Source organism: Cydia strobilella, chromosome 17 (genome assembly GCF_947568885.1).
Source record: "Cydia strobilella chromosome 17, ilCydStro3.1, whole genome shotgun sequence".
In the NCBI taxonomy this organism is placed as follows: domain Eukaryota; kingdom Metazoa; phylum Arthropoda; class Insecta; order Lepidoptera; family Tortricidae; genus Cydia; species Cydia strobilella.
The window spans coordinates 2,421,712-2,433,200 of NC_086057.1; the positions used below are offsets into that span (position 1 = coordinate 2,421,712).

General features: G+C 36.7%; 1 protein-coding gene across 1 annotated transcript in view; it reads left to right on the forward strand.

The window, feature by feature from the left end:
* LOC134748829 (limbic system-associated membrane protein-like) overlaps nucleotides 1-11,036 on the forward strand; it is a 52,997-nt gene extending 41,961 nt beyond the window's left edge. The window contains exons 5-6 of the mRNA XM_063683639.1: nucleotides 5,662-5,819; nucleotides 10,276-11,036. Coding sequence (XP_063539709.1) covers nucleotides 5,662-5,819; nucleotides 10,276-10,532 — 415 coding nt within the window. The 3' untranslated portion in view covers nucleotides 10,533-11,036. The remainder of the gene's footprint in view (nucleotides 1-5,661; nucleotides 5,820-10,275) is intronic.
* Nucleotides 11,037-11,489: the final 453 nt, after the last annotated feature.

Consider the following 11,489-nt stretch of genomic DNA (forward strand, 5'->3'; position numbering starts at 1 on the left):
GAGCTAATTATCATTTTATATTTGCGATCATTCTGTTGATACTATAGGTAGTTCCAATACTATTATGTTTAAAATATAATAAACAATGAAACTGCGAAATAGTTGACAAAGATAAACTTGATCGATTATATTTACAGTTGTAAAGCAAATTCGCAACCGGCATCACCTTACAGCTAAAAATACAACAAATCGATATAAAGCGATGTCAATTTGCTGACACTAATCTTTATTTAGTCCTGCTTTGGAAGCTTTGATCAAACCTTACGATACGATACGATACGATTGTTTAACGGATTGCTTTTACGCGACCATACGCAAGCCATGCTCATCCCTGGTGCGCCGGGTGCGGGCCAGCTCCAACCCCATCCTGCGCTCTATTGCGGACAGGTTTGACTGTCCATACTTGAGGCACTGCTGTGAGATGCATGTTTCTTTCAGCCCATATTTTGTTTAACTTATTAATTATGTACTAACATTAGGGATAAGAATTCATATTGTAAACTAACAAATTTCATGAGTCATGTTACTTGAAAATAAATAAAATTTATTATTATATTATTATTAACCTTAAACGTAAACAAGAAGTGTTATTTCTTTAAATGTTGTTCCAGTTTCCTAATTCTATTATAATGCAAATCATGAGGGGGTGGCGTTTTTACAGAAGCTTTCGGGAAATGAAGCAATGTAGACCGTGAGAGACTAGACCTTTCATTTTTAGGTTTCCGTACCCAAAGGGTAAAAACGGGACCCTATTACTAAGACTCCGCTGTCTGCCTATCTGTTCGTCTGTCACCAGGCTGTATCTCAATAACCGTGATAGCTAGACTGTTGAAAATTTCACAGATGATGTACATCTGTTGCCGCTATAACAACAAATACTAAAAACAGAATAAAATACATTTTTAAGTGGGGCTCCCATACAACAAACGTGTTTCTTTTTGCCGTTTTTCTGCGTAATGGTACGGAACCCTTCGTGCGCGAATCCGACTCGCACTTGGCCGGTTTTTTATATTGAACGACTACCTAGTATTTAGTAATTAATTGGCATTTTTTATTCTAAACATTGTGCAAACACATTCATAATTATTATAAGTATTCTACAAATGAAAAATCTTTATCTTTATTACGTTGTGAAAGTTGAACGATGGTTCAATAAAATTGCCTATGTTCTTATTGCCCCAGATCTATCATACAAGTCAAAGTGAAGAATACAATTGCAATTAATATAAACAAATACAAAGAAAGTCGTCTACTAAAACAAAATCCAGTTGCCACTTAATCCGCCGCACCTGGATTGAGGCCAAAACAAACCACTTTATCCCAGCGTTCGCCTTTTTAATTCACCCCAGTTTATTTTTACACCCAGGGAGCATCCTTAACGCAAACTTCCACAAAAAAGTACGATAAATTTTGTATGTACATAATTTTCTTCCGCTCCAAATAAGGTGAGCTGAAAGAAATAAGGAGAGAATGTTTGCGATACAAACGCTTATTGCAGACGAAGTTAACAAGATCATGGGACTGTTGGCTGTAAATCACGGGCAGAAGGCCGCATTGAATATTGATGACGCATCTATTCGCGGGAGCCATTTTTTGCCATCATGGAGTTTGGTGGTTACATGATCATGCTCATTGATAGCGATACATATAGCCAAACGTTCCTCAATTCGCACGTACACTGATGTTTTAATTTAGGGATTTACAGCAACTGGTATAGTTAACGCTATCTCTACTGAGCTCTTTCACTTACGTACTAACAATGGCATTCTGTTAAACAAAAGCCCTTATTTCTTTTATGTGAGCGCGTGGCCTTTTTGTGCCTGAGGCTCACACATAATGGCCACGCGCTCGCACAAAAGAAATAATGGCTTTTGTTTAACAGAATGCCATTATTAGTACAGGTAAGTGAACGAGCTCAGTAGAGATAGCGTTAACTATAACTAGTTACCGTGTTTCTTACGTAATGTCGGTAATATAATTGTGATTACGTACTTACACTCGTGAGGCACAAAATTATCGAAACACTCAAGGTTATATTCTAAACTCAAAAGCTCAAAAGACGAGCATCTTTGAGCGCCAACGAGTAAAAGCGCTAGCATAGGAATCGTCAGAATCGTGTGATTAAAGGGGCCCACTGACTATCAGTCCGCCGGACGATATCGGCCTGTCAGTTGTTCGGAACTGTCAAATTTTTGTTCTAACTGACAGGCCGATGTCGTCCGGCGGACTGATAGTCAGTATGCCCCTTTAGAACCACACTAACTAGCCGCCGCCATTCAATCGAAGTTGCGTCACTTCAATTGTATGGAAGCGGCTTTTTGCGGCGGGTTCGTGTGGCTCTTAAGCGAGGCGAGATCGGAGCCTAAGTAAAATTTCGATGATTTTGAGTTAAAAAGTACTCTATACGTCTTACGGCCACCTACTCGCGCATCCCAGGGTTAGCTAACTCGGAGTTAAAAGTTTGTACAGTACAGTTTAACCCGGTATAAACGGTTAACTCCGAGTTAGTTGGCTAACCCTGGAACGCGCAAGTGGCCCTTATAATACTAACAATATTATTCCTGACAATGCTGACGCCACCATTGACATTTATTTTGACATTATTAAAACTTATATTATAAATTTGTTTTGACAAGCTTGACTAATCCAAATATTATGGGACAGTCAAAGCTGCCAGCTACAGTATTCAGAATACGTTTGTTACTGCCCCGCAGTCTGCTTAACAGTGATGTTACATTCTTAATGTAATGAAAAAAAAAATCGACAACAAAACTTACAGCAAGATTCAAAAGTTTCGATTGCTCTCCCTTAGTGCAAGGCCTGAGTGGACGCTCGAAGCGGAGCGTTCGGCGGGGCGTGCAGCGTGGCGTCGGGCTCACAAGTGATTTGAGCAGCATGCACTAAGGCCGCTCCTATACGTTTGCATTTGTTTAACATGCACGCTACACGCCCCGCCCCGCTGCATGCTGAACTCGAGCGTCCACTCAGGCCTTACACTTAGGCATCACCTGGCGAAATGTAGGTACAAGTTTACATAAAGTTTTTTTTAGTTAAATCGATAACCATATTGCAATCCACAAAATCCTGTTACTTTGAGATCCTCATAAATTGGTTGAATTTGCTGTATTTCAGGTTATTTATTTACGTATATTGAATGAAGGGCGTTATCGAGCGCGGGAGACAGCAATGCGCTCCGATATTGACATGAATGCGACATAAACACTGCGACGGCCGCTCCAAATCCGAAGAAAAGCTTACACGAACAACATCTCAAAAGCTTTATTTCTATTGTCATTGCAAAGCAAAAGAGACCTTACAACCACGCCCTTTAGGTCTTGTCCTTAGTGAACAAAGTAAGAGTAGCGCTTTTGATAGATCATTGTGTGCCAAGTGCAAACAAACGAGTCTTGCTATCAACTAACGTTCATTCGTGAACGAAATTACCTAAATACTAAGCTTTTGGCTGAGTTTACTTAGTACATTATGCTACATTATTAAACGTTAATAAGCGTTTTGTGAATCTATTATATTACGGTATCCATTAATGACTTGCCAGAGGGCTAACGAAATTCGTAATTAGTAATTCATATTTTAATTAGGCCAAGTACTTATCAGTCTCGAACTGGTAATGTTTTTGGATATTATTTAATTATTACCTCTTTAGATTAGGGATGTTCACTGCCGACAGATCTACAATGAACAAGATTACCTACCAAATAACAAAACTGCGACCAAATTCAGAATTATATCAAGTGTAAACGATTTTTACTCATTATTATTCACAACGACGGGACTAGTGCGCAAAACGTTCAAGTTAATAAACAAGACCAAATGCGGGTAGTTCGAAAAACTGGCGCGCCTAGATGTTGATGACAACTTTAGCCAGTCTTCTCAAACACCACGGAGACAACGCCGTCCTCGAAACGCCAGAGGTAAAAAACTTATTTTACGCGATTAAGTCCCATCGTTGTGAATAATAATGATGTCAAGTGTCATTGGAAGTCTTGAATTCTGATTATTATTATTATTATTATTCAGAGCCCACTGTGTCCCACTGCTGGGCAAAGGCCTCCCCCCTCTTTTTCCACTCGTCTCTGTTTAATGCTATATCTGGCCAGCCTGTCAAGAAGGAGTCTAAGTTATCCCGCCATCGCCGACGAGGTCTGCCGGATCCCCGGTTAGACTCGTGGGGCTCCCACTCCGTGGTTAACTTGGCCCACAAGTCATCCGGCATTCGGCAGACATGACCAGCCCAGTCCCATTTCAACTTGGCCGCTTTCCGAGCTACGTCTATTATTTGAGTCTTAGAGCGCAGCGTGGTGTTTCGGACACTGATTATTCTGAAATAATATGTGATTGCGTAAATTATTTGCTATTTTAACAAAATAATCACCTAGGTTTGTGTATTGTCTAGTCTGCTTACTTTACATATTGATAGGTTAAGGTCATAAACGGTCACATTTTTTCGTTTCAAGTCTGCCTCTTTCGCACTCATGAAATTGTTCCCATAGATACGTCATGGCTTCTTTTTCGCACACTTCAATTACCTATCTTTAAACGTAAGCGTGGTTGTAGATTTGTGTGACTCACTACTGAGATTTATATCAATAACTATTAAAAATAAAAATTAAAAAAACCCTACGCCATATGCTATCAAAATACATTTCATGCCAAAAATGTCTTACATCATTTTGCAAGAGCTGATACTCTTCAATCTGTCCCGCCGAGTTTGTTGCCGGGCCCATATTGGGATGAGTTAGAGCTGGCGTATAGCTTTACTTGACGTTCATAAGCGCCAACCACGAAATCGCGATAATTTCTCTTAAACAACGGTTGCATAAAATAGTATTATACCAATGAAAAATATATATAAAAAAATTAAAAATTAACAATGCCATTCAGTATCCTTATAAATGTAATTAGCCTACCCCAGTTAACGAAGTTTAAAAAAAAATACCATGTTCAAAAAATAAGATACTTATTAACATTTTGTAATGCCGGAAATTGCTTTATTTATGAAAGTTTCATATTAAAAGGCTCAGTAAAAGGGCGTTTAAAGAACATTGTGGCTGTTATATTCGAGTTTTGAAGTTAAATTACGGACAAGCGCTGAATGAATGTGACAATTTATAACATTAAATGTTGCCGAAAGGTAGTTTGAAAGTTTTTAATTCAAGTTAGGTTAGTTAAATTGTGAAAGTTATACCGGAAACTAGCTTTTTACGGCGAAATTATGCTTACAGGGCCGTTTAAATGTGCCGTTTTCAAGCAAAAGGTACCACATTGTAGCTTGCCATAAGGACGCTCTGACAGGTTTATCGTATAAAGATACAAGCAATTTTCGTCCTTATGTTAAGCGACAATGTGGTACCTTTTGATTGAAAACGTCACAAATCGATAAATCGAATACATAGTAGGATTGATTGCGCATATGTGTAACCAAATGGAATCTTTTGAGTGAGTTTCAAGCGTCATACTCTATATTATATGCTTAAAAGAATGGTACAATAATGGTCAGTATTAACTGTGAAATGTTTGTAACCAAATAAACATTTTTTCATTTTCATTTTTTCACGGTATTTAGTATCTGGTATCCATGAAGCTCGAGTACTTATAAAATGTATGAGGAAATTACAATATTTATGTTATGTATTGTTCCAGTTTCATCTACTGGTACCGTGGTGACCAAGTGGTCAACTACGCACAGCGCGGCGGCATCAGCGTGGAGACGGAACAACGTACGCGTACAAGCCGCCTTCTCATAGCGCGCGCTGCGCCGCACGACTCTGGAAACTATACGTGCGCTCCAAGCAGCTCTGGTTAGTACCTATTCATTGTTACTAGGAGAACAAAATCTAAACAATCGCACACACACACATGCACACACACACGCACATACACACCTACACTCACATCACACATCCACACACGCTCTTACACACACACAGAAAAGATCTCTCTTTACGCTCGTATTATTTCATACATCTACATGTAACTTTTTAAATTGTGTTTCTTTTAATTTCTAATGTAATATAAATGTGAATTCTAAAATGTTAGATTGATTTATATGTTTGTTTAGTTTAGGTTACTTTATTTACATAGTTATAGTCTATAGTTAGCATGTTAAATTTAGAATTGATTGTATTAGTCATGTTAGTCATGTTATTGTCTCTATGTAAAAACATAGTGAAGGAAGAGCGGTGTCTCCCGACACAGGCATTCTTATGCTTACTGGGCGGCTCCATCCCTTTAAATCATTATGTAGTGCTAATTTATTAAATAATGAATTTTTGTATTTTTTTTTGTATTTTGTATTTTTTGAAATGCAGCGTAGGGACAGTAGAATTCAAAATTCAAAAATGTATTCTGTAGGTAGGCCTTAGGCGCCATTCATTTAGCTATTACGTAAGACGATTTTTACCAGTTTTTGAACCCTCCCTCCCCTATGCAAAAAAAAAAAGAATAGGCTGACCCTCTCCCCCTATATAGTGTAATGTAAAGGAAAAATTTGTACACGTTTGGTTTGTTTTAGTGTTTATTTTTCAAAAACAAATTCTTTGGAATGTTTTTTTGTACCTACAAAGGTACTGGAGCCCGTTTAAGCTAACTGCACCGTGTTTTAATAGCATAGTGTGGAAGAATTATTTTCAACGTCATAACTTCATAGAAATTTAAAAAAAACGCATCTTTGTGATCTTACGTAAGAACGATTTCATAGCTACCCTGTATTCCTGATTACTTCTAATAGAACCTACATTATTGTTTTACAACGTCATATCTCTAAATCATATAATTTTTTACCTGGTTAGCAAAAGGAGGTTATCCGCGTAAAAATGATAATACGTAATCTACATATTTCCAGAGTAACATGTTTTTCGTCGCGATACGAGAAAGTTACGATGGATGAAGTCAACTTTGCAATTTGTTTATATTGATCATTGCTACTTAAGGTCCAAATTCATAAAAAATTACATCCAATAAATGCAGATTATAGTAACAGTAAAAAATAAATATGTGTATACTTTCCAACGCTACAAATCTATTGACTTTTTGCGAATAGTTATTTACGATACTAGTGCGGAAAAGAGGGAATTCGAAACGAGTGGTGATAAATTAAAACACGACCGCAGGGAGTGTTTTAAATCGACACGAGTTGCGAATTACCTATTCGCACGTGTATCGTACAACGTTTTACAGTACATATGGCCCTTTAAACATTCGACATATGCACGAAAAGTGCTATTTGACGCACTAGTGCGAGAAAGTAGCACCATATGTGCTGTAAAATCATTACTATAAGCAAAGCGATGCCTGCCTAAGTGCCTACACGTTCCTAGATATCCTGTTATACAAACGGATTTTGCTATTTAATTCTGTTTTTCATTTATACTACACTTGATTCGATTTCACGCGACGACACTTCAGTGAATTTCACAAACTGAAACCTATTCTGCCGCATATAAAGTTAATTTAACAATATTGTAGGTATCTATGCAATGAAATAAATATTTTGTTGTAGCTTTTACAGAAAACGATTAAATATGCATTATACATATTTTAAATATATTCACGGTTTATGTCTCACAACAGTTTAAATTCGATTATACATACATTTCTTAACACAGCTTCATTTATTCCATAGAGTAACTTATACTAGAGCGGTACTGTCATAGTAAATTTTGTAACCCCAGTAAATTCACTGCCATCTGTCGACACACTTTAAAACTAAAAATGAAGATTTATAAAAATACGATAGAATGTATTTAAATATAGATAAATGATTTTTTTAATTTGCATTAATTATTTTTATGATTTTGACCCATGTTATTTCACTGATATGCGTTAAAATTGTTAAATAACAAACGAAACCGTCAACGCCATCTATACGACTGTAGGCCAAAACTAGTAGCGCCCTCTGAACGAGAATCAAATTTTCTTGATTTTCGAGGCACGTTTTTTCCTTAGACTGTATCCATCTATTACGGAGTTATATCTATCTTTGTTTATTCACAAGAGAGCAGATTTTATTTGACTTACTTCTTATTTAACTTGCTGGATGTAGTGTTAGACTTACCTAGGTAGAATTAGGTAAATAATAGCATATTATTGTCGATACGGGGAATGGAGGCAGTTGCTTGCTGCGACCTTGAGAATTCGTTTAGTTTTAAATACGAAGCCAGCTTTATCTCTTGTGGACATATCCAAATTAAAGGGCCCTTTTTCTCATAAAGGGGTATTCCTTTTCTATTAACCTGTACAAGATATTAAAAAATAAAAAAAATAATAAAAAAAAGCCCTTTATTCGATGTAAAAAACGGTTACATATAAATTTGAAAAAATAAAACAATCTTAAAATTAGTGTTTAATTACATGAATCCCTAGTGGGTATTAAATAAAAGGAAATAAAACTTTTGTTTTTAAATCGTTAAAAACATCAATAGCCACAAATATGAAAACTAAATGTTTCAAACCACCGATAAACGTTCCTATCTCAACATTTTTCAAGCCGTCAACGATCCAAAACTACCGATTGTTCAGGCCATCCATTAATTTTGCGTATAAATCAGCAGCGACTGCGGTTAGTGAGCTCACAGAGCGGATTCGCAAATCGCCTGAATAATACTGCATTTTGTAGATATCATCTGCATGCTTGCATAAATTGGCTAACTAAATTACACCAAATGAAACACTCGATATTATAGTCGAAGCAAAAACGTACTATATCCCTTTGTAACCTTTACTTTTACGCTACTCATTAATCAATCTCGATATTATAGTCGAAGCAAAAACGTACTATATCCCTTTGTAACCTTTACTTTTACGCTACTCATTAATCAATCTCGATATTATAGTCGAAGCAAAAACGTACTATATCCCTTTGTAACCTTTACTTTTACGCTACTCATTAATCAATCTCGATATTATAGTCGAAGCAAAACGTACTATATCCCTTTGTAACCTTTACTTTTACGCTACTCATTAATCAATCTCGATATTATAGTCGAAGCAAAAATGTACTATATCCCTTTGTAACCTTTACTTTTACGCTACTCATTAATCAATCTCGATATTATAGTCGAAGCAAAAACGTACTATATCCCTTTGTAACCTTTACTTTTACGCTACTCATTAATCAATCTCGATATTAAAGTCGAAGCAAAAACGTACTATATCCCTTTGTAACCTTTACTTTTACGCTACTCATTAATCAATCTCGATATTATAGTCGAAGCAAAAACGTACTATATCCCTTTGTAACCTTTACTTTTACGCTATTCATTAATCAATCTCGATATTATAGTCGAAGCAAAAACGTACTATATCCCTTTGTAACCTTTACTTTTACGCTACTCATTAATCAATCTCGATATTATAGTCGAAGCAAAAACGTACCATATCCCTTTGTAACCTTTACTTTTACGCTACTCATTAATCAATCTCGATATTATAGTCGAAGCAAAAACGTACTATATCCCTTTGTAACCTTTACTTTTACGCTGCTCATTAATCAACGGAAAATGCAAAGCTTAATAAATATCAAGTGTAATCGTCAGATTATTGTTTGTAATAAGTGGAAAAGCCAATTCTCATTTTCATTTATTAAATGTACGCATTTATCAACAGGCCGATAATTCCGTTGCTTAATTAAGTCATTGGAACCAGCTCGTTTAAATAAATCTTTATATTGAGGGTTGGAATCTTTTGAAATGTTAGCATTTGGGGATTTACCGTGTTCCCGTGGTACCTGAAATATTTAAATTTGGCCCGGTAGTCAAGAGATCGTACCGTGCCTACCCCCCAAAAAAAGTTGCGTTCGGCGCCTGAGGTCTCAAACTTGGATTAGTCATTGAGCCAACGTCTCAAAACTCAGCGTCTCAACAAGTCTGCAAAAAATCAGAACTACCTGATTTGACGCAAACGAACCCCATTACAAAAGGCGACAAAGTTACTGGATTAAGTAGTATCCGACACTAAAGTAGCGCTTCGTAAGGACTTAGACCCACTTGTACCATTCCACTAACCCGGGGTTAACCGGTTAAACCAGGAGTTACCAGTACAATTTGACACTGAAATATTTCGTATTCCCTGCTGTATTCGTTAAACTACGCTGGCATTTCTCAACTAAGTTAACAACGGTGTCAACCACTGAATCATATAAATATTGACATATAGGTATTTCTTGTGTTATTCATTAGGTTCACTCAAGAAACGGGTCAAGGCTCACTCAGTACACCTGTCACGTACCCGTCTTGAATGGCGTCATTTTTGTTGCAGAGTCCGCCTCGGTAATAGTGCACGTACTGAGCGGAGAGCGGCCGGCAGCCATGCAGAGTTCCGGGTCGTCCCCGCCCGGCCTCAACCGGGCGATCTTAGGCCTCGCCACTGCCACGACGGTCTCCAGCCCTCGCCTGTGGCTCGTACTAGCGTTCCCCGCCATCGCAAGCCAAGTCACCACCATCACTCTCCTCGCAGCCATTGCACTAATCAGCCCAGCTTTGGATCTCATCAACTATGTAGTAAACTCGAGATGACCAATTTTCTTACAGAAGTTTTAAACAATAAGGGAATATATTATAGTCATTTGTGTATTAAATTTCAACCATACCATTTGTTGGATGTATTTAAATACAACGACTATAAAGTAGATACTAATTTTTCGTGTTGATATTACGATTAAATCTTTATTGTCAAATATTATCGTCAATTTTAATGGTGATTCTATAAAAACTTTGCTCATAGAAGCTCTGAGCCTGTTAAATTATTGAACATTTTAGGCTTTCTTTGTTATTTACGCTACTAGTAGCGAAAAATGTGATCAGTTATTAAAAGACAAAAATTTATCATACACTCATTCGTTCATATCAACTTTAAATGTATTAAGGCAAGTTTAAACTTGACTTGTATAGTTTGATGCTTAACTTTATGGATATAATTAATATGCTGAAGGATTTGTACAGTAATAGTAACAGTTTTAAATAAGTATAATAAATAACCAGTCGCTGTTATTTTTGGAGAAAAATCTCACAGAGAGAACAAAGCTATGAGCGATTACTATTTTAACAATAGGTAAGTTAGTTTATGGGAACTCGTAATCTGCCATGGAATTTTTCCCCAAAAAATCCGACTTACATAAGTTTGTATTTACATGAATCAGAGACGGCATCATGTTTCCATCACATGAACATGAACTTAGGTTACCGTGACTTGAGAACATTAATGGACAGTTGATTTGGGCTATACGTACTTAGCTGACTCTTCGATTCTTTTGTTTTTCCAACTAACTACCATAATCTCGACGAAGATTACGAACAAAACGATTCTGTTATTCTGATCAAAGATGAACCAAGATTCAATGCGATCAAACATGTTGTTTACAAACTATTGGATTCTTCGTAGATTGCCATGTTATCTACCTCTAATTGATAATGTCTATAAACTTAAAACAGCAGTAGTCATTTGTTTTTTTTATATATTTAGCAGTGCTTTTT